This window comes from Haliotis cracherodii, unplaced genomic scaffold (genome assembly GCF_022045235.1).
Source record: "Haliotis cracherodii isolate W230 unplaced genomic scaffold, xgHalCrac1.p SCAF_6, whole genome shotgun sequence".
Taxonomy (NCBI): Eukaryota; Metazoa; Mollusca; class Gastropoda; order Lepetellida; family Haliotidae; genus Haliotis; species Haliotis cracherodii.
The window spans coordinates 36,313,101-36,335,450 of NW_027266319.1; the positions used below are offsets into that span (position 1 = coordinate 36,313,101).

Sequence of the window (22,350 nt, forward strand, 5' to 3'; positions counted from 1 at the left end):
CAGGTCAGAGACTGAGTGAGTGAATTGATGGATGGATTGAGAGATTGGGTGAGTGAACTGGTGGATGAATGGAGAGATTGAGTGAGTGTTATGATATATCAGTATAATGTTAAGCATTACAGTTGCTGAAGACCTATTCTAGCCCGGATCTTCACTTGTCCACACTATATGATGTTTGACACCTTTTGCATCTTAATATATAATGATACTTGTAAATCTAACATTGTTTGTAATATTTATTGTAATATTGATTATTATTATTGATTGGGGAAAGAATCCATTGCTTCTGATTTCATATTAATTTGATAAAGAAAATATTTGAAAGGTTAATTTTAATTTTATTTAATCTCTCTGGGGTTATGTGAAGTAGAGCTCAAGAAAAATGGCTCTATGTACTGGCGTGCATACACGTGTGTCTGTTATTGTACTAGTTCGAACTAATGGCGGGCTAGTAGTACTAGTCCAGATGCCGCAGTTTTAACCTGGGATACTCCACTCAAACTCAGTACACCGACTCCGACCCGACTGGTCCTTGTTGTATCCCTTTATGCAAGCACCAAGCAGGGTAACAACATCTTTTGACGTCGTATGACGCGACCGGTGAATCGAACCATGCACCAACCTTCTGTCCCCCGTACAGACACTGAATACATGTTCGAGTGCGATATCCGTGATGCATGATATGTGATAGACTAACGTCTAGTCTCTGAAATGAACATATCGTACAGAAAAAACAGTTGTTCAGTTATCTTAATAAAAATGTAATAAAAAGGAGCCCAGTGACTTTTCAGATACTGCAGTGATCTTTTTGACCAAGTTTTTGATAGTGTAACATGCCGTCAAAAGCTTTGACAAAGGTTTTGACGGGACTTTGATGGAATAGAAACCGATCCTATTAATTTTCTCGTCAAACGTTGATCAAAGTTTGATGACGTTGATTTAATTTAGCCAATAAGACTGCAAGGAACATTTACCCCTTTTCAACCGGAAGTGCATAGAGCCAAGTCAAAATGAGTCAACTATTTTGGACTGACGAGATGTTGGAAGAATTAATTGATTTGTTTCAACAACGAGCAGCCATTCTCGGGACCAAATATGCCTTTGCCTACCCCGACGCCACCTTCTCAACATGGCAATACACAAAATACATATGACAACAGCAAACAATTCTTCGTCAGTAGCATCCACCTTGGCAAGATAATTCCCACCAAAACGTTGACGGCCTGTCAAAAGCTTTGATGAGTATAAACAGTCCACCTTGGACCAAGAAAACTTGATCAAAGTTTTCTTTGACCAAATTTTTCATCAAAGTGTTTGATAGTTTAACGGGGGCTTTAAGACGGCGGTCGTGATCAGTGCATGTTTTCTAAAAGTGAGCTCAAAGAAATTTTAAAAATTCCTTCTATCCTTCCATCTCAGCAGGTACCTCCTTTATATACACATATTCATGTCAATAAAATTGTGGTACATAGTATTCAAGAAGTGTGTATCTTTTCATACAAGGGGCGGTCGGGTAGCCTAGTGGTTAAGGCGTAAGCTCGTCACGCCGAAGACCCGGGTTCGATTCCCGACATGGGTACAATGTGTGAAGCCCATTTGAGGTGTCCCCTCCGTGATAATGCTGGAATATTGCTAAAAGCGGCGTAAAACCATACTCACTCACTTTTCATACATATAAATTCTTGCCTGTGAAGTCTACGTACTGTATCATTGTAAAGATTACAAATTAGTTTTTAAACAAAGTGCGGAAGGAAGGACAGAAACTAAAAAAGTTTGCATAGTTAAAATTTTTGAATGACATTACCTTCGTAGCATTGTCTAATAGCTAGTTATCTCGTGCTGTATGTGTTCAGAATGTGGCATTAATCCTTTCCTACATTAAGCTAAAAGAAATAATGGGTAATGGGGAAAGTATTACTCTCGCGTGTGTACAGATGTATACTGATTTTAAGAATTGAGCGTCAGAATTCATGTAGATCTACATTCTCGCTCTAGCTCGATAAATACTTTTTTTAAGGACTCTGACAGTAGGTTCGTAATTCAGTATATAACACACATTTTAATCTCTATATATTAATTACGTAGGCCATCAACGCTATATAAACGTAATCACGATTACACATCAGCTTCATGTGGACTGTTTAACGGCTGTTCGTGAACCAAGTGAAAAACGAATAGTGATAAATTAATGTGTTTGTACGTATATTACAAAGAAATGTACAACAGTATATACACACAAACAACATACATTTATCCAACATGTCCAATAATCTCTACGTAGCCAGTATTTGTGCACACACGAACATTGACATCTCTGGGGCGTTCAGTTCTTGTTTGTCAATTTGGTCTTCGTTCTAAATACGTATTGTCACCTGTCTTCGTTTCGAACAGTATGTAAGGCAGTTTTCCTGACGTGGTCTGCCATACAAAAACTACATTTTAGAGTAACCTCCCTTGTATATACGACAGCTTGCAAAGCAAAACAATCGTCGAACACGACGTATGACTCTATCATAACACCTATTCTTGGCTCAACACAAATATAACACATTGCTGATGATAAACAACATCTTCCCGAGAGTTTGATCTGAAATCATATAGGTTCCAAAGCCGAGATCTAGCTTTGTTCAGATATGTTAAACCCGGAAACATCCGATTCCGAATCAGCTCCAATTCAGGGAAATCCTATCTCAAGGGAGATGGGGAGAAGAAAGTACGCTTATCACCCGGTGATCTTCGTCCTCACTTTCTTCAGGTGTGTCCCTTTTGAATAAATCTCATTTTGGGCTGTAATGTCCTTTTAGGATGCCATGAATCAGGAGTATGTGACCATGGTTACGCTTACCTCAACATCGCGATGCATAATTTGCACATGAAGTGTTCCAAACAGCTGTCGACCATGCAGTTTGTGTGCAAATCAAGTTAATGATTAGTTGTCTAGGCTTGATGTAATCTGATGATATTTTGTTTCTAATTAAACCGTAACACGAGGCGAAATAGTTCTCAGTTACTATAGTTATCACGTTATTGCAAAACATCATTACTTTTTGAAAATCGTTACCGAATTAAAACATATATGACTCAAAGACAGGCGTATCAAGTGTTTCGGTGCAAGTTCATTATGCATCTCTACATGAGCTTATTGTGACTAAAATATTTACCATTGTTATGCCGTAAAAGGCGGCTAACGGGATCGGGTGGTCAGGCTCGCTGACATGGTTGATACATGTCATCGATCCCAATTGCGTGGATCGATGTTCATTATATTAATCACTGGATTGTCTGGTCCAGACTCGATTATTTACAGACTGCCTTCATATAGCTGTAATATTGCTGAGCACAGCGTTAAACAACAAACCAACCAACCAACCATTGTAATGCACTCAATATCACAAACTGCAACTCTGTTCAAGATTGTCTGCCCACTGCTCAATCTATATAAAATACTGAAACAGGACCCTTAAAAATAGGTAAAAGTGTAGACCCATGTAAACGATGTTCTTAACATAAGGCCATTTTCATGCACAAGATGTATCAATCCTCAAAAAATTAAAATACATTTTCATGATGCCACGGTGGAAGCTCAAGAGTCAGACTATTGGAGGAATAAGTGTAACAGCTATTCTTAAAGTTCCTTTTGGTCCCATCTACTTTGATATGAGTGAAACGTAGGCCTACTTACAAGTATATTGGAATGTTTTCCCATCACATTATCGGCAGCCTCCATGGTCTTGTGGTAGAGCATCCGCCCGGAGAGCGGAAGGTCCGGGGTTCAATCCCCGACCGCGTCATACCAATAGACGTTAAAAGATGGTACTTGTTGTTACCCTGTCTGGCGCTTGGCATAAAGGGGCTAAAACAAGGACTGGTCGGCTTGGAGTCAGTATACTGTGTCTGAGTGGGGTATTCATGTTAAACTGCGGCATGGTATTTCAGTGAGCTAGCATTATAAATCGGCATCAGTCCGGACTAGTACAAGCAGCCACACAAACACGTGCATGCATGTCGCTATATAAGTGCAATAATATTATCAAGGATCAACTGTACCATGTATGTGTGTCTGTATCATGTGTGTCTGTCTGTATGTTACATCATGTGTGTCTATCTGTATGTTGCTCTGTTATTTCAGCTATGCCTTCTTCCACATGTCCCGGAAAACATTCAGCAATGTGAAGACCACGATCTCTGAAGAATGGACACCGAGCTTCCACAATGCCACTGTCTGTGAAACAAAACCTGACTCTGTAAGTAAAGGTCACAGTGCAGCATCAGACAATAGTGGAGTTTTAATAGACATTTAATTAGTAACATAGGTCTGTTAGTACAGATTTTAGATGAATATCTATATAGCATACCAGAAGAAATTAACCCAGAAACTCATTTGGCAGTAACAGAGATGGAAGTCTTCTACATTTCCCTAGCCATTTAGTAAACCGATTTGTTATTTGCCGGTGGAGAGATCACCTGATTAATAAACATACAGCTGTATTACACATTGTGTAATACCAAAGTGTGTGCTTATGTATCGTGGCAATAAGTTTCACTAACAAATGTTGAACACTCCCAACGTCCCTGGGCTTATTCAACGACATTGCTTGTAGAGATGATAGATCACTGAGAGGAGCTTATGCACACTGGGCGACCCCAGCAACCCTGTTGCTAGGGTCAGGTCACATATGACTGTTTCTTGTAACAAAATTCCACAAATTACGCCATAGGGTATTGTGACATGATTGTAAACTTTGTGGTGTAAGGCCCCATTCCACAAGACGATCGTAGCACAACGACAGTCGTATGTCTGTGTTATAGTGTGGGAGTTATGATAACATAAGAGCTGCAATAGCTTTGTAGAACAGACCCTGAATTATAAGGGTGAGCCATTGTATATTATTACATAATACCTGTCAGCTTTGTTTGAAGTATCATTCTGTTAAAGCTCAATTGTATCATGCTGCTGATCACGTATGTCTGCCTATTCACACACAACAGTGGACCCATGAATATCCGGGGTAGAATAGGTCTTCAGCAACCCATGCTTGCTGTAAAAAGGCGACTATGCTTGTCGTAAAAGGCGACTAACGGGATCGGGTGGTCAGACTCGCTGACTTGGTTGATGCATGTCATTGATCCCAATTGCGTGGATCGATGCTCATGATGTCAGTCACTGGATTGTCTGGTCCAGACTCAATTATTTACAGACCGACGTCATCTAGCTGGAATATTGTTGTTGACTGCGGCGTTAAACAACAAACCAACAACACACACAAAAGTGAAATTTCTTTTTTTTTAAATGTTTGTCTGTAACCATGGTTATTGCTGTACATCTCCAGATCTGGAACACAAGGAACATGTTTTCCTCCCCCTCTGCTGTGGAGCCGTACCTGGGAATACTGGACGCTGCCTTCATGATCTCCTATGCAGTGGTCAGTTTCCATAATGATTTGTCCCATTCAGTTGCTTACTTAAACGGGGTTAGAATAGGTCCCCACCAAACCATGCTGGTCTCCCTGTAGGGATTGGAATAGGTCCCCACCAACCCATGCTGGTCTCCCTGTGGGGATTGGAATAGGTCCCCACCAACCCATGCTGGTTTCCCCGTAGGGATTGGAAAAGGTCCCCACCAACCCATGCTGGTCTCCCCGTAGGGATTGGAATAGGTCCCCACCAACCCATGCTGGTCTCCCTGTAGGGATTGGAATAGGTCCCCACCAAACCATGCTGGTCTCATCGTAGGGATTGGAATAGGTCCCCACCAAACCATGCTGGTCTCACCGTAGGGATTGGAATAGGTCGCCACCAAACCATGCTGGTCTCACCGTAGGGATTGGAATAGGTCCCAACCATCCCATGCTGGTCTCCCTGTAGGGATTGGAATAGGTCCCCACCAACCCATGCTGGTCTCCCCGTGGGGATTGGAATAGGTCCCCACCAACCCATGCTGGTTTCCCCGTAGGGATTGGAATAGGTCCCAACCAACCCATGCTGGTCTCCCCATAGGGATTGGAATAGGTCCCCACCAACCCATGCTGGTCTCCCTGTAGGGATTGGAATAAGTCCCCACCAAACCATGCTGGTCTCATCGTAGGGATTGGAATAGGTCCCCACCAAACCATGCTGGTCTCACCGTAGGGATTGGAATAAGTCCCCACCAACCCATGCTGGTCTCCCTGTAGGGATTGGAATAGGTCGCCACCAACCCATGCTGGTCTCCCTGTAGGGATTGGAATAGGTCCCAACCATCCCATGCTGGTTTCCCCGTAGGGATTGGAATAGGTCCCAACCATCCCATGCTGGTTTCCCCGTAGGAATTGGAATAGGTCCCCTCCAACCCATGCTGGTCTTTCCGTAGGGATTGGAATAGGTCCCCACCAACCCATGCTGGTCTCCCCGTAGGGATTGGAATAGGTCCCCACCAACCTATGCTGGTTTCCCCGTAGGGATTGGAATAGGTCCCAACCAACCCATGCTGGTCTCCCCGTAGGGATTGGAATAGGTCCCCACCAACCCATGCTGGTCTTCCCGAAGGGATTGGAATAAGTCCCCACCAACCCATGCTGGTCTTCCTGTAGGGATTGGAATATGTCCGCACCAACCCATGCTGGTCTTCCTGTAGGGATTGGAATATGTCCCCACCAACCCATGCTGGTCTTCCTGTAGGGATTGGAATAGGTCCCCACCAACCCATGCTGGACTCCCTGTAGGGATTGGAATAGGTCCCCACCAACCCATGCTGGTCTCCCTGTAGGGATTAGAATAGGTCCCCACCAACCCATGCTGGTCTCCCTGTAGGGATTGGAATAGGTCCCCACCAATCTTTGCTGGTCTCCCTGTAGGGATTGGAATAGGTCCCCACCAATCTTTGCTGGTCGTAAGATGGATCTTTATTGATCTGGTGGTCAGGCTTGGTTGGCTGATGGCGTGTCATTGTGCCCCAATGGCATGGATTGTTGCTCATCATATCAATCACTGTATTCTTCTGACTTGATTATTACAGGCCAATGTCATATAGCTGCAATGGTGGCATTAAACAACAAACAAACAATACAATATGAGAGTTTGACAGAAATGGGGGAAATTTGGCAAATAAACTGTCCAGTTAATCTGATTCTTCTTTTTAATATGATTAGCTCCCACTATTGTGTTGCAAGAATATGCTGGTTAGCTTAACAGTGAATGAAGTCATCAATAAGCATGGCAAATATAGCTTGCTCATTTCACCACCCTCCTGACGTGCTTCCCATATTGGCTGTCTTATGTAAATGCATACAATCTACGCTTCTGATATGTGTTTCCTTGTGGGAAGCTATGTAACATCTATTGAACTGAATGAAACAAAAGGATATTTAGAAAGTGGAAAAATGTGTACCGGTAAGCATGATGAGGCATATGATGACATTAGCATAAGTTGGTGTGTGGCAAAACTCACACTTCCTCATTCACTGATGTCTGGCTTTGTGTGTTTGGTCCCTTCATCCAAATGTAAGACAAATAGGTATAATACTGCAGTGGAGCCCTTCTTGCCTACACTGGTCCTAGACATTGTATTAAAGATAAATGCACTGATATATAGATGCATGTGTGTGTGTGTCTGTGTGTCTGTGTGTCTGTGCTTGTGTGTCTGTGCTTGTGTGTGTCATATGTCATGTGTGTGTGTGTCTGTGCGTGTCGTGTGTCGTGTGTGTCATATGTCATGTGTGTGTGTCTGTGCTTGTGTGTGTCGTATGTAATGTGTGTGCGTGTTGTGTGTCATGTGTGTCTGTGTGTCGTGTGTGTGTGCATGCGTGCTTGCACTGTCATTGCTCATTAGTATGGCTGTATAAACATATGTTGTTTTCTTCTCTTCCAGGGTTTATTCATCAGTGGGATTGTTGGAGACAGGTGAATTTAATGTAACGTAATGTAAACGTTATAAGCCATAGATGTTACTGGCCCAGTATCTATCATGTACAGGCCACCATTAACTAGTTAAAGTGCAAGTATCATGAAAAATAGTCATAGGTTTTTCTTACATAATTATGTAGCCAGAATGATGTACAATATGATGGCCGGGGAAAACAGTGTGAAAAAAAAGTTGATTAAAAGTACATATTTTGAGGTCTGTATTTGTCACAACCCAAACGAATCTTCAAGGTGCCAACAAGGAGGCGTGGCTTAATTAGCATAGCCGGCACGGCTTGCGAGCTGATTGGATATTACCAACAGCGGGGTACAGAATATACGCGATCGTTTCATTAGTTGTGGGAAGACCTGTGTTGCATATATAAAACTGGTATGGATCCCATGCATGTCACGAGTATCACTAGCAGGTGCGTGGCAAGTACACAGGGTAATCTTAATCACTGCATACAAAAATTTTGCCTAGCATATCAATCAAACTGGTAAATCATCATGTCTAGTGATGTTTAAATGCAAATTTCACATTTTCATTGACAAATTTTAAAAAATTTAAAAAATTGTTTTTAATTTTTTAATTTTTAGTTTTTTATTGTTCCCTGAGTTGGAGATTTATACAGTATTCTGTCATTCACTGACAAAGTTTGTTATAGCGTTGTTCATTCCCCTGAAGCGATACAATACAGTTTTAATCGACAGAAAAAGTTTGTTGAAAGTCTAACCCATACATAAGCCGACCCCTTTCAACAAATTTGGCTTATCTACAGCCATATACGGTAACCTTGATATAAAGTGAATTATATAATTTTAACATCATAAGATATTTCTCTTTTCAATTTTAGGGATGCGGGTTTCACCCCCACCATCCCACCCCGAAACTTGTTACATAATACAGATAGACATCGATTGATCTTTGTATCCAATCAGTGATAATTAACTTGAAATATATTTGTCTCAGTCACCTACAGTTACTCTCATCTCACAACTGCACAATTATTGCATAATGTATGCCAGCAGTCAGTCCAGGTATCAGGAAACACTCAGCCATGTGTACAGTGTTATGTAACATGGATTCAAAGACTCCATGACATGTCGCTTCATCTTGGTGGTGCTCATCTTCTCGAGGCAAGTGAGTTAGTTGACCATAAAAGTCCAGTTTCCACCCTTGCCGAACTAGGCTGGTACATGTATTATGGAGTTATATTTTGGCTGACTAACGAGTCTATGCATAGTCCAATCAAAATGAAGAGAATCACTGGGCTCCCTTTTTATTATATTTTTATTAAGATAACTGAGCAACTGTTTTTTCTGTACAATATGTTCATTTCAGAGACTATATGTTAGTCTAACCTGCGAAGATCCGGGGTAGAATAGGTCTTCAGCGACCCATGCTTGCCGTAACAGGAGAATATACTTGTCGTAAGAGGCGACTAACAGGACCTGGTGGTCAGGCTCGCTGACTTGGTTGATGCATGTCATCGCTCCCAAACACGTGGATCAATGCTCATGATGTTGATCACTGGATTGTCTGGTCCAGACTTGATTATTTACAGACCGCCATCATATAGCTGGAATATTGCTGAGTGCGGTGTTAAACAACAAACAAACAAACACTCACTCATCATCATCATTTATTGTATTCTGGCCATAGGCCCATATACATACAGTAACATTATATATATACAATTTTGTACGTGTATCAATTCATCCACCAGTTCACTCACTCTCTAAAGAATGGAAAGCAAGGTAAACTGTAGTTTATACAGGAATTACTACAAGTTCTTGTTACAGTTTGCTACTGATATGTCCTCATTTCCATTATTCTTATTCATTATTCTTAATCTTATTGGGGGCACGGGTGGCCCAGTCATCTAAGGCGCCGCGATTCGCTGTGCAGAGTTGCGTCCCTTGGGCACGCCAGAAACCTATGATTGTGGGTTCGAATCCCATTTCGACCTGATTATGTTTCTAGGTTTGTCAGCACCATACCTGTGCTCGTGTGTTTCACCGAAGTGGTAAAGGTCTGAGACCTGCATCACTTGGGGCTTTCCTCCCACATTAAGCTGACATGCCGTGATATAACTGGAATACTGTTAAAGCGGCGTTAAATCCAACTCACTCACTCACTTATTTTTCTTATTATTCATTCTTTGAAGATTGTTTCAAAGTGTCTGTTTCTTCCCTTTCTCCACAGGCTGAACATGAGGTACGTCCTGACGTTCGGGATGTGTTCAACAGCAGTGATGGTAAGACAAAGGGTGGACACTCAGCACCCAGGATGGGAGTTGCTCTGTCTTGAACTTGTCTCTGATTCAAGACCAGTGGTGTCTCATGGCCGAATTGTCTTAGGGCTCCAGAAAAACATTTCAGACTCAAATAAAACATTTAGAATAAAACTTTATATTCATCTTATGAAAAGAATAATTATCAGCCGCCGGAGAACCTTTTAAGTGATTGAGTATTTGCTCATGTTATTATTCACACCAGGTATTGAGAGCTTTTGGGTTAGAATAGGTCTAGAAGAGGCGACTAACGGGATCGGGTGGTCAGCGATATACATGTCTGGTGAACAATAAGCTGGTTTGGTTTTGAGTTTATGCCTGCACTTGATCAGTAGATATAGATCTGTGAAGAAATACATGTTTGCAAGTTGAAAAGGATACGTTTGGTATTTACGCAGTGATTATATTGGTATTTTTACGTTTCTCTTGCATATTTATGTGCAGTGATGAAATTGGTTATTTTAAGTTTCTCTTGCATATTTATGTGCAGTGATGAAATTGGTTATTTTAAGTTTCTCTTGCATATTTATGTGCAGTGATGAAATTGGTAATTTTAAGTTTCTCTTGCGTATTTATGTACAGTGATGAAATTGGTTATTTTAAGTTTCTCTTGCGTATTTATGTACAGTGATGAAATTGGTTATTTTAAGTTTCTCTTGCTTATTTATGTGCAGTGATGAAATTGGTTATTTTAAGTTTCTCTTGCTTATTTATGTGCAGTGATGAAATTGGTTATTTTAAGTTTCTCTTGCTTATTTATGTGCAGTGATGAAATTGGTAATTTTAAGTTTCTCTTGCATATTTACGTGCGAGCAAATCAAATTAATTGGGTAATGGGACCTATGAAGATCTGGGTCAGAATAGGTCTTCAGCAGCGCATGCTTGCTGTAAAAGGCGATTTGGCTTGTCGTTAGAGGCGAATAATGGGATTGGGTGGTGAGACTTGATTATTTACAGACCGTCTTCATAAATATTGCTGAGTGCGCCGTTAAACAACAAACAAACAAAACAATTGGGTAATGGCAATTTATTTTGTGTGTTTTACACATATACACAGCTTCTCTGGAGCTCTGTGTCAAGTGATTCATCTGATGCATCATCATCATCATCATCATCATCATCATCATCACCATCATCATATTTGTTGTCACTGAATGTAATTATGTGATGATGGATAATGCAGTTTTACGGATGTTTTCGGTAGCCTCATGGTAAGACAATTTGATGCAAGATTTGTGTCCAGAAGTCCCTGAGTGGTGTATGTCGTTGTACCCCAAATGTGTAAAATGGTGCCCATAATATCAATCACTGGTTTGTCTGGTCCAGACTGGCAGGTTGAATATTACTTCATATTGATGTTGTCATTAACAATTGGTGTGGTGATGTTGCAGGTGTTCTTGTTTGGGTGTGTTCTGGAGTGGGTCCACCTCTACAACAAGTACCTCTACATCTTCCTGTGGATCATCAACGGCCTGCTGCAGTCAACTGGCTGGCCCACTGTTGTGGCCGTCATGGGCAACTGGTTCGGAAGATCTAGGTACTGCTACTCTGTATGTCAACCATTATGTCCTGTGCTGGACACGAGGAGGCATTTGGTTCTTTTAATTCAGCTTTAGCAAGTAGACTCTGCTGAAATATCCAGAGTAGACGAGGACAACATTATACAAATAATAACTCTTCACGAGGTCACTGTACGAAAACAAGGCCCCAAAGACCAAACCTCTGAGGTAGTTTGACTGTCCCCAGACTGCAGGCAGCAGGCCAAGGTCTGGTCAGACCGCCGAAGAGGTCAGGTCCAAGGGTCCTTGTTTTTGCATATTGACCCATCAAGAGTAATCATTGTTTTTGTCACATGATAAAATACTGTGTAACCCACCTTGGGGGAGTAAATTTCTCGGCAGGGGAATAAATCTCTTGTACCCCGCCGTGAGCAAATCAGGCTGCATGTGGATGTCTGAGAAACAGAATAAATCCCAATCTCATTAAAATCAGATCTTAGTTTTCGCTACCGCTAAACAAAGATCTGAGGACATTCCATTATGGGTCACGTCAGAACGACCTTTCGCGAATTTTGACCGACCAATGAAATGACTGACAAGAAATCGACATTAGCCAATCAGAGGGCAGCTTTCTCGAGCTTTACGACACTGGATTCAAACTGGCGACTACGCTTTGAGACATATTTTGACGTATTCTCGATTAAAAAAATTAATACTGATAAGGAGAACATTCTGGAATGGCTAAAAGATGGCCTAGATTGTACTGGATATAATCATAAAACCCATAACTCGTGCGGAATACCCCGTGTTAAATATTTTGTGGTTGCATGATTAGAAAACACATTCCGACTGTCACTTTCCCGATCTGGTAAGCGATGCTCTGATTGGTTGGATGAAAGGTCTCTCTGACGTGACGCTCAATGGGATGTCCTCAGATCTTTGTTTAGCGATAGCAAGAACTAAGATCAGATTTTAATGAGATTGAATAAATCCCTTATACACAGCTTCAAAGCTAAAAGGCGCACGCCGTTATCTACAATAAGGTTAGGAGGTTCCAACAAACAAACTAATCTTTCATGTCTTTTTGAGGCTGTTCCAGTTGAACCTTGGATTCATTCATTCATTCCTATCTTTGTTGCGGTCAAAATGTAGTACTATCTTTGTCCTGAACGTTGTTTCTGAAGTATTACTAACCTGCTGCCTGTATTTGTACAGTCGAGGGCTGGTCTTCGGGCTGTGGAGTGCCTGTGCATCTGTGGGCAACATTCTAGGAGCTCTTATGGTGTCTGCAGTGTTAGACTATGGTTATCAGGTAATAAATAGATTGCAAATCTTTCTGTGGCATTTGATTGGCTGACTGAGCAATTCTTTTTGCGTTTTTGTTTCCATATAGCTGGAATTGGTTCTACCTTAAACGACAAATAAACAATCATTATAGAATGGAGCCATAATGATTCGTGTATTAATTAGTTTTAGGCTTAAAAAATAAAAGAATTCCTTGATGAGTAAAATACTGGAATACAGTATCTGACTACCATTGGACTTGGAATGTTTAAGGATTTTGGTTGTTTTTATTTTGAAATGGAAATGGGCGGCATACTTTATGATGATGCTGGTGGTGCTTGAGAACCAAGACTATTATTTTGTTTAGCCTTAGTATGAAACAATCGGATATTGGATATCGTTCGTATTAAAGCAGGTATAACTGTGCATGTTGTATGCCTATGGTCGTTGTAGGCATTGCTCTACTTGTGCTGTTCCAGTATGCCTTCCTCTTCACGTCAGCCATGTTGTTTGCTGGAGGGATCATCAACTTCTTTGGGCTGGTCACAAGTCCCAGAGAGTTAGGTAAGTCCCAGAGAGTTAGGTAAGTCCCAGAGAGTTGGGTAGGTCACAGAGAGCTAGGTAGGTCACAGAGAGCTAGGTAAGTCCCAGAGAGCTAGGTAGGTCACAGTGAGTTAGGTAAGTCCCAGAGAGTTAGGTAAGTCCCAGAGAGTTGGGTAGGTCACAGAGAGCTAGGTAGGTCACAGTGAGTTAGGTAAGTCACAGAGAGCTAGGTAGGTCACAGAGAGCTAGGTAGGTCACAGAGAGCTAGGTAGGTCACAGAGAGCTAGGTAGGTCACAGAGAGCTAGGTAGGTCACAGAGAGCTAGGTAAGTCCCAGAGAGCTAGGTAGGTCACAGAGAGCTAGGTAAGTCCCAGAGAGCTAGGTAGGTCACAGAGAGCTAGGTAGGTCACAGAGAGCTAGGTAGGTCACAGAAAGCTAGGTAAGTCACAGAGAGCTAGGTAGGTCACAGAGAGCTAGGTAAGTCCCAGAGAGCTAGGTAAGTCCCAGAGAGCTAGGTAGGTCACAGAGAGCTAGGTAAGTATCAGTGAGTTAGGTAAGTCCCAGAGAGTTGGGTAAGTCCCAGAGAGTTAGGTAGGTCACAGAGAGTTGGGTAAGTCCCAGAGAGTTAGGTAAGTCCCAGAGAGTTGGGTAAGTCCCAGAGAGTTGGGTAGGTCACAGAGAGTTGGGTAGGTCACAGAGAGCTAGGTAAGTCCCAGAGAGCTAGGTAAGTCCCAGAGAGTTGGGTAAGTCCCAGAGAGCTAGGTAAGTCCCAGAGAGTTGGGTAAGTCCCAGAGAGTTAGGTAAGTCCCAGAGAGTTGGGTAAGTCCCAGAGAGTTGGGTAAGTCCCAGAGAGTTGGGTAGGTCACAGAGAGTTGGGTAGGTCACAGAGAGTTAGGTAAGTCCCAGAGAGCTAGGTAAGTCCCAGAGAGTTGGGTAAGTCCCAGAGAGTTAGGTAAGTCCCAGAGAGTTGGGTAAGTCCCAGAGAGTTGGGTAAGTCCCAGAGAGTTGGGTAAGTCCCAGAGAGTTGGGTAGGTCACAGAGAGTTGGGTAGGTCACAGAGAGTTAGGTAAGTCCCAGAGAGCTAGGTAAGTCCCAGAGAGTTGGGTAAGTCCCAGAGAGTTAGGTAAGTCCCAGAGAGTTGGGTAAGTCCCAGAGAGTTGGGTAAGTCCCAGAGAGTTGGGTAGGTCACAGAGAGTTGGGTAGGTCACAGAGAGTTAGGTAAGTCCCAGAGAGCTAGGTAAGTCCCAGAGAGTTGGGTAAGTCCCAGAGAGCTAGGTAAGTCCCAGAGAGTTGGGTAAGTCCCAGAGAGTTGGGTAAGTCCCAGAGAGTTGGGTAGGTCACAGAGAGCTAGGTAGGTCACAGAGAGCTAGGTAAGTCCCAGTGGGTTAGGTAAGTCCCAGAGAGTTAGGTAAGTCCCAGAGAGTTGGGTAAGTCCCAGAGAGTTGGGTAAGTCCCAGAGAGTTAGGTAGGTCACAGAGAGCTAGGTAGGTCACAGAGAGCTAGGTAAGTCCCAGAGAGTTAGGTAAGTCCCAGTTAGCTAGGTAAGTCCCAGAGAGTTAGGTAAGTCCCAGAGAGCTTGGTAAGTCCCAGGGAGTTAGGTAAGTCCCAGAGACCCAGCTAAGGCATGGAGTCTGTAGAACAACTGTGTAGTATTGTAGTGCACTGACATGGCTTGGAACTGCTTTAACAAAGAAAAGGGTGCACTTTGGCCCAATAGCATTGACAAAGATGGGGAAAATATTGACAGGTTCTTCTAATCTGACAAAAATGTTTTGTCTCTTTTTCACGCTATTTTACCCATCATTTCATCAATCACAAATGACATCCCAGTGGAAAAATGGAAAACATGGAGAAATTTGTAAATTTGTCATTTTCAGCTGAAATGATAATACTCATATAAACTGGAGTTTATTTATTAATTTTCTGAATGTAAACAATTAATGCACTGGGTATGCAGCTACATGATAGCATGATGTCAAAATTCATTAAGCGGTAAACAGAAGTTTTGTTTCTGTGAGTTTTCAAGCTCTGGTAGAGTGATATGTTACAGATGAATTAGGAACTTATTTTATTCACAGCACTTGTTTAAAAAAGGGTAGTAATGAGGTAAGTAATGTCTTTAAGAGGCTATCTACTTTGTGCATGCTAGTTATCCATTTCCGCCAAGCTGGTCATCTGACAACCAGTATGGGGCTGAATATGTTCATTTCTATATCCTGAATGGGAAAAAGATCTGCATAATCTTTATTTGTTTGTTTTTTTAACGCCGCACTCAGCAATATTCCAGCTATATGACAGCGGTCCGTAAATAATCATGTCTGGACCAGACAATCCAGTGATTGACATCATGAGCATCGTTCAAAGCAATTGGGATACGATGACCTGCATCAACTGAGTCAGCGAGCCTGACCTTAATCAAAAACATGAAAAGATTTGGAAAATATCAGCTGACTGCTTTGCAAATCCTGCAATCGACCGAAATCTGCATGACAGTTTACTAACTGGATTTTGATTTTGTTGCACGATTTTGATTGGACTGAGCATAGACTCGTTAGTCCAGCCAAAATGTAACTCCATAATACCAGCCTAGTTCCGCAAGGGTTGAAACTGGTCTTTTATAGTCAGTTAACTCTCTTGCCTCGGGAAGATGAGTGTGCTGTGACTGCCAGATCTTCTGTCTCACCTTAGATGTCATCTTCGGAATGCTGCTGCAGTGTGTCTGTTATGTGTGGAATGTTTCATCTGTTCAGGTCTCCCAGCAGCGGACGAGGATGCCAAGGGAACCACTGGAGCGGGTGACCGAGGTAGATATAGAGACACATCATTCACCTCCCTCACCCCACCCCTGACCGACGCCTTGCTTGATGAGGGTAATTCTTTGAAAGGAGCGTTAAGTTCCCTGGTAGTGTCAGATAGCAGACTAAGCAGACTGTACATGGTATCCACCGAATGGGATTACCGGTATCTTGTTCAATCTTTAGGCTGGAAGGGCTATAAGCTCAAGGGGGGGCACGGGTGGCCAAGTCGTCTAAGGCGCTGCGATTCGCTGTGCAGAGTTGCGTCCCTTGGGCACGCCAGAAACCTATGATTGTGGGTTCGAATCCCGGGTTCACTCCGATTATGTTTCTAGGTTTGTCAGCACCATACCCGTGCTTGTGGGTTTCACCAAAGTGGTAAACGTCTAAGACCTGCATCACTTCGGGCTTTCCTCCGACATTAATCTGACACGCTGTGATATAACTGGAATACTGTTAAAAGCGGCGTTAAACCCAACTCATTCACTATAAGCTCAAGTAAGCTTATGTTGTGGGTTAATTGTTATGATAGCTAAAGTGGATAGAATTGAAAAGACAGAAATCTGCGGACCTCTGTCATTTGATAAAACCAGTTGTTGGGGTATTTCAAATTTATATGGACACTGTGTATGTTTGGGAATCAGGAGTATTTGTAGGTCCAAGGTCACTTGTCAGAGGGGTTGTGTTCTCTGTTCTGAATGAACAACTTGTTTTCTGAATCCATGATACAAATTTGGCACAAATATTTGCTGTCTTACACCTGAAACAGGTTACCAAGTCTGGCTTGTGTTTACAGAAGCTCTGTTGTCTGTCCAAGAGGAAAGTGACGATGATGGCCAACCAACTGTGCAAGTGTCTGGTGGACCCCGACCTGCCATCAACTTTTGTACAGCCCTCCTCCTGCCTGGGGTCATACTGGTGAGTTACACCATCTCCTGCCTGGGGTCATACTGGTGAGTTACACCATCTCCTGTCTTGGGTCATACTGGTGAGTTACACCATCTCCTGTCTGGGATCATACTGGTGAGTTACACCATCTCCTGTCTGGAGTCATACTGGTGAGTTACACCATCTCCTGTCTGGGATCATACTGGTGAGTTACACCATCTCCTGTCTGGAGTCATACTAGTGAGTTACACCATCTCCTGTCTGGAGTCATACTGGTGAGTTACACCATCTCCTGTCTGGAGTCATACTAGTGAGTTACACCATCTCCTGTCTGGGATCATACTGGTGAGTTACACCATCTCCTGTCTGGTGTCATACAGGTGAGTTACACCATCTCCTGTCTGGGATCATACTGGTGAGTTAAACCATCTCCTGTCTGGAGTCATACTGGTGAGTTACATCATCTCCTGTCTGGAGTCATACTAGTGAGTTACACCATCTCCTGTCTGGGATCATACTGGTGAGGTACACCATCTCCTGTCTGGAGTCATACTAGTGAGTTACACCATCTCCTGTCTTGAGTCATACTAGTGAGTTACACCATCTCCTGTCTGGAGTCATACTGGTGAGTTACACCATCTCCTGTCTGGGATCATACTGGTGAGTTACACCATCTCCTGTCTGGAGTCATACTGGTGAGTTACACCATTTCCTGTCTGGGATAATACTGGTGAGTTACACCATCTCCTGTCTGGAGTCATACTGGTGAGTTACACCATCTCTTGTCTGGAGTCATACTGGTGAGTTACACCATCTCTTGTCTGGGGTCATACTGGTGAGTTACACCATCTCCTGTCTGGGGTCCTGCTGGTGAGTTACACCATCTCTTGTCTTGAGTCATACTAGTGAGTTACACCATCTCTTGTCTGGAGTCATACTGGTGAGTTACACCATCTCTTGTCTGGGGTCATACTGGTGAGTTACACCATCTCCTATCTGGGGTCATACTGGTGAGTTACACCATCTCTTGTCTGGAGTCATACTGGTGAGTTACACCATCTCTTGTCTGGAGTCATACTGGTGAGTTACACCATCTCCTGTCTGGGGTCCTGCTGGTGAGTTACACCATCTCTTGTCTTGAGTCATACTAGTGAGTTACACCATCTCTTGTCTGGAGTCATACTGGTGAGTTACACCATCTCTTGTCTGGGGTCATACTGGTGAGTTACACCATCTCTTGTCTGGGGTCATACTGGTGATTTACACCATCTCTTGTCTGGGGTCATACTGGTGAGTTACACCATCTCTTGTCTGGAGTCATACTGGTGAGTTACACCATCTCCTGTCTGGAGTCATACTGGTGAGTTACACCATCTCCTGTCTGGGGTCATACTGGTGAGTTACACCATCTCCTCTCTTGGGTCCTGCTGGTGAGTTACACCATCTCTTGTCTGGAGTCATACTGGTGAGTTACACCATCTCTTGTCTGGGGTCATACTGGTGAGTTACACCATCTCCTGTCTGGGGTCATACTGGTGAGTTACATCATCTCCTGTCTGGGGTCATACTGGTGAGTTACACCATCTCCTGTCTGGGGTCATACTGGTGAGTTACACCATCTCTTGTCTGGGGTCATACTGGTGATTTACACCATCTCTTGTCTGGGTTCATGCTGATGAGTTACACCATCTCTTGTCTGGTGTCATACTAGTGAGTTACACCATCTCTTGTCTGGGGTCATACTGGTGAGTTACACCATCTCCTGTCTGGGGTCCTGCTGGTGAGTTACACCATCTCCTGTCTGGGATCATACTGGTGAGTTACACCATCTCCTGTCTGGAGTCATACTGGTGAGTTACACCATCTCTTGTCTGTAGTCATACTGGTGAGTTACACCATCTCCTGTCTGGTGTCATACTGGTGAGTTACACCATCTCCTGTCTGGAGTCATACTAGTGAGTTACACCATCTCCTGTCTGGGATCATACTGGTGAGTTACACCATCTCCTGTCTGGAGTCATACTAGTGAGTTACATCATCTCTTGTCTGGAGTCATACTGGTGAGTTACACCATCTCTTGTCTGGAGTCATACTGGTGAGTTACACCATCTCTTGTCTGGGGTCATACTGGTGAGTTACACCATCTCCTGTCTGGGGTCCTGCTGGTGAGTTACACCATCTCTTGTCTTGAGTCATACTAGTGAGTTACACCATCTCTTGTCTGGAGTCATACTGGTGAGTTACACCATCTCTTGTCTGGGGTCATACTGGTGATTTACACCATCTCTTGTCTGGGGTCATACTGGTGAGTTACACCATCTCTTGTCTGGAGTCATACTGGTGAGTTACACCATCTCCTGTCTGGAGTCATACTGGTGAGTTACACCATCTCCTGTCTGGGGTCATACTGGTGAGTTACACCATCTCCTGTCTGGGGTCCTGCTGGTGAGTTACACCATCTCTTGTCTGGAGTCATACTGGTGAGTTACACCATCTCTTGTCTGGGGTCATACTGGTGAGTTACACCATCTCCTGTCTGGGGTCATACTGGTGAGTTACATCATCTCCTGTCTGGGGTCATACTGGTGAGTTACACCATCTCCTGTCTGGGGTCATACTGGTGAGTAACATCATCTCCAATCTGGGGTCATACTGGTGAGTTACACTATCTCCTGTCTGGAGTCATACTGGTGAGTTACACCATCTCTTGTCTGGGGTCATACTGGTGAGTTACACCATCTCTTGTCTGGAGTCATACTAGTGAGTTACACCATCTCCTGTCTGGAATCATACTAGTGAGTTACACCATCTCCTGTCTGGGATCATACTGGTGAGGTACACCATCTCCTGTCTGGAGTCATACTAGTGAGTTACACCATCTCCTGTCTTGAGTCATACTAGTGAGTTACACCATCTCCTGTCTGGAGTCATACTGGTGAGTTACACCATCTCCTGTCTGGGATCATACTGGTGAGTTACACCATCTCCTGTCTGGAGTCATACTGGTGAGTTACACCATTTCCTGTCTGGGATCATACTGGTGAGTTACACCATCTCCTGTCTGGAGTCATACTGGTGAGTTACACCATCTCTTGTCTGGAGTCATACTGGTGAGTTACACCATCTCTTGTCTGGGGTCATACTGGTGAGTTACACCATCTCCTGTCTGGGGTCCTGCTGGTGAGTTACACCATCTCTTGTCTTGAGTCATACTAGTGAGTTACACCATCTCTTGTCTGGAGTCATACTGGTGAGTTACACCATCTCTTGTCTGGGGTCATACTGGTGAGTTACACCATCTCCTATCTGGGGTCATACTGGTGAGTTACACCATCTCTTGTCTGGAGTCATACTGGTGAGTTACACCATCTCTTGTCTGGAGTCATACTGGTGAGTTACACCATCTCCTGTCTTGGGTCATACTGGTGAGTTACACCATCTCCTGTCTGGAGTCATACTAGTGAGTTACACCATCTCTTGTCTGGGGTCATACTGGTGATTTACACCATCTCTTGTCTGGGGTCATACTGGTGAGTTACACCATCTCTTGTCTGGAGTCATACTGGTGAGTTACACCATCTCCTGTCTGGAGTCATACTGGTGAGTTACACCATCTCCTGTCTGGGGTCATACTGGTGAGTTACACCATCTCCTGTCTGGGGTCCTGCTGGTGAGTTACACCATCTCTTGTCTGGAGTCATACTGGTGAGTTACACCATCTCTTGTCTGGGGTCATACTGGTGAGTTACACCATCTCCTGTCTGGGATCATACTGGTGAGTTACATCATCTCCTGTCTGGGGTCATACTGGTGAGTTACACCATCTCCTGTCTGGGGTCATACTGATGAGTTACACCATCTCCTGTCTGGGGTCATACTGGTGAGTTACACCATCTCCTGTCTGGAGTCATACTAGTGAGTTACACCATCTCCTGTCTGGGATCATACTGGTGAGTTACACCATCTCCTGTCTGGAGTCATACTAGTGAGTTACATCATCTCTTGTCTGGAGTCATACTGGTGAGTTACACCATCTCTTGTCTGGAGTCATACTGGTGAGTTACACCATCTCTTGTCTGGGGTCATACTGGTGAGTTACACCATCTCCTGTCTGGGGTCCTGCTGGTGAGTTACACCATCTCTTGTCTTGAGTCATACTAGTGAGTTACACCATCTCTTGTCTGGAGTCATACTGGTGAGTTACACCATCTCTTGTCTGGGGTCATACTGGTGAGTTACACCATCTCCTATCTGGGGTCATACTGGTGAGTTACACCATCTCTTGTCTGGAGTCATACTGGTGAGTTACACCATCTCTTGTCTGGAGTCATACTGGTGAGTTACACCATCTCCTGTCTTGGGTCATACTGGTGAGTTACACCATCTCCTGTCTGGAGTCATACTAGTGAGTTACACCATCTCTTTTCTGGGGTCATACTGGTGATTTACACCATCTCTTGTCTGGGGTCATACTGGTGAGTTACACCATCTCTTGTCTGGAGTCATACTGGTGAGTTACACCATCTCCTGTCTGGAGTCATACTGGTGAGTTACACCATCTCCTGTCTGGGGTCATACTGGTGAGTTACACCATCTCCTGTCTGGGGTCCTGCTGGTGAGTTACACCATCTCTTGTCTGGAGTCATACTGGTGAGTTACACCATCTCTTGTCTGGGGTCATACTGGTGAGTTACACCATCTCCTGTCTGGGGTCATACTGGTGAGTTACATCATCTCCTGTCTGGGGTCATACTGGTGAGTTACACCATCTCCTGTCTGGGGTCATACTGGTGAGTAACATCATCTCCAATCTGGGGTCATACTGGTGAGTTACACCATCTCCTGTCTGGAGTCATACTGGTGAGTTACACCATCTCTTGTCTGGGGTCATACTGGTGAGTTACACCATCTCTTGTCTGGAGTCATACTGGTGAGTTACACCATCTCCTGTCTGGAATCATACTAGTGAGTTACACCATCTCTTGTCTGGGGTCATACTGGTGAGTTACATCATCTCCTGTCTGGGGTCATACTGGTGAGTTACACCATCTCCTGTCTGGAATCATACTAGTGAGTTACACCATCTCTTGTCTGTAGTCATACTGGTGATTTACACCATCTCCTGTCTGGGGTCATACTGGTGAGTTACACCATCTCCAATCTGGG

The 22,350-nt window shown here is 43.6% G+C and overlaps 1 protein-coding gene across 2 annotated transcripts in view; it reads left to right on the forward strand.

Moving 5' to 3' along the window:
- The first annotated feature begins 2,468 nt into the window (after positions 1-2,468).
- LOC139444957 (sugar phosphate exchanger 3-like) overlaps positions 2,469-22,350 on the forward strand; it is a 29,714-nt gene continuing 9,832 nt past the window's right edge. Inside the window, exons 1-10 of one of the 2 annotated variants that reach the window (XM_071225984.1) lie at positions 2,469-2,755; positions 4,130-4,244; positions 5,331-5,423; positions 7,847-7,878; positions 10,088-10,139; positions 11,567-11,712; positions 12,890-12,986; positions 13,438-13,522; positions 16,252-16,371; positions 17,093-17,214. In XM_071225984.1, coding sequence (XP_071082085.1) covers positions 2,634-2,755; positions 4,130-4,244; positions 5,331-5,423; positions 7,847-7,878; positions 10,088-10,139; positions 11,567-11,712; positions 12,890-12,986; positions 13,438-13,522; positions 16,252-16,371; positions 17,093-17,214 — 984 coding nt within the window. In that variant the 5' untranslated portion in view covers positions 2,469-2,633. The remainder of the gene's footprint in view (positions 2,756-4,129; positions 4,245-5,330; positions 5,424-7,846; positions 7,879-10,087; positions 10,140-11,566; positions 11,713-12,889; positions 12,987-13,437; positions 13,523-16,251; positions 16,372-17,092; positions 17,215-22,350) is intronic. The other variant, XM_071225985.1, reaches the window with a different exon arrangement.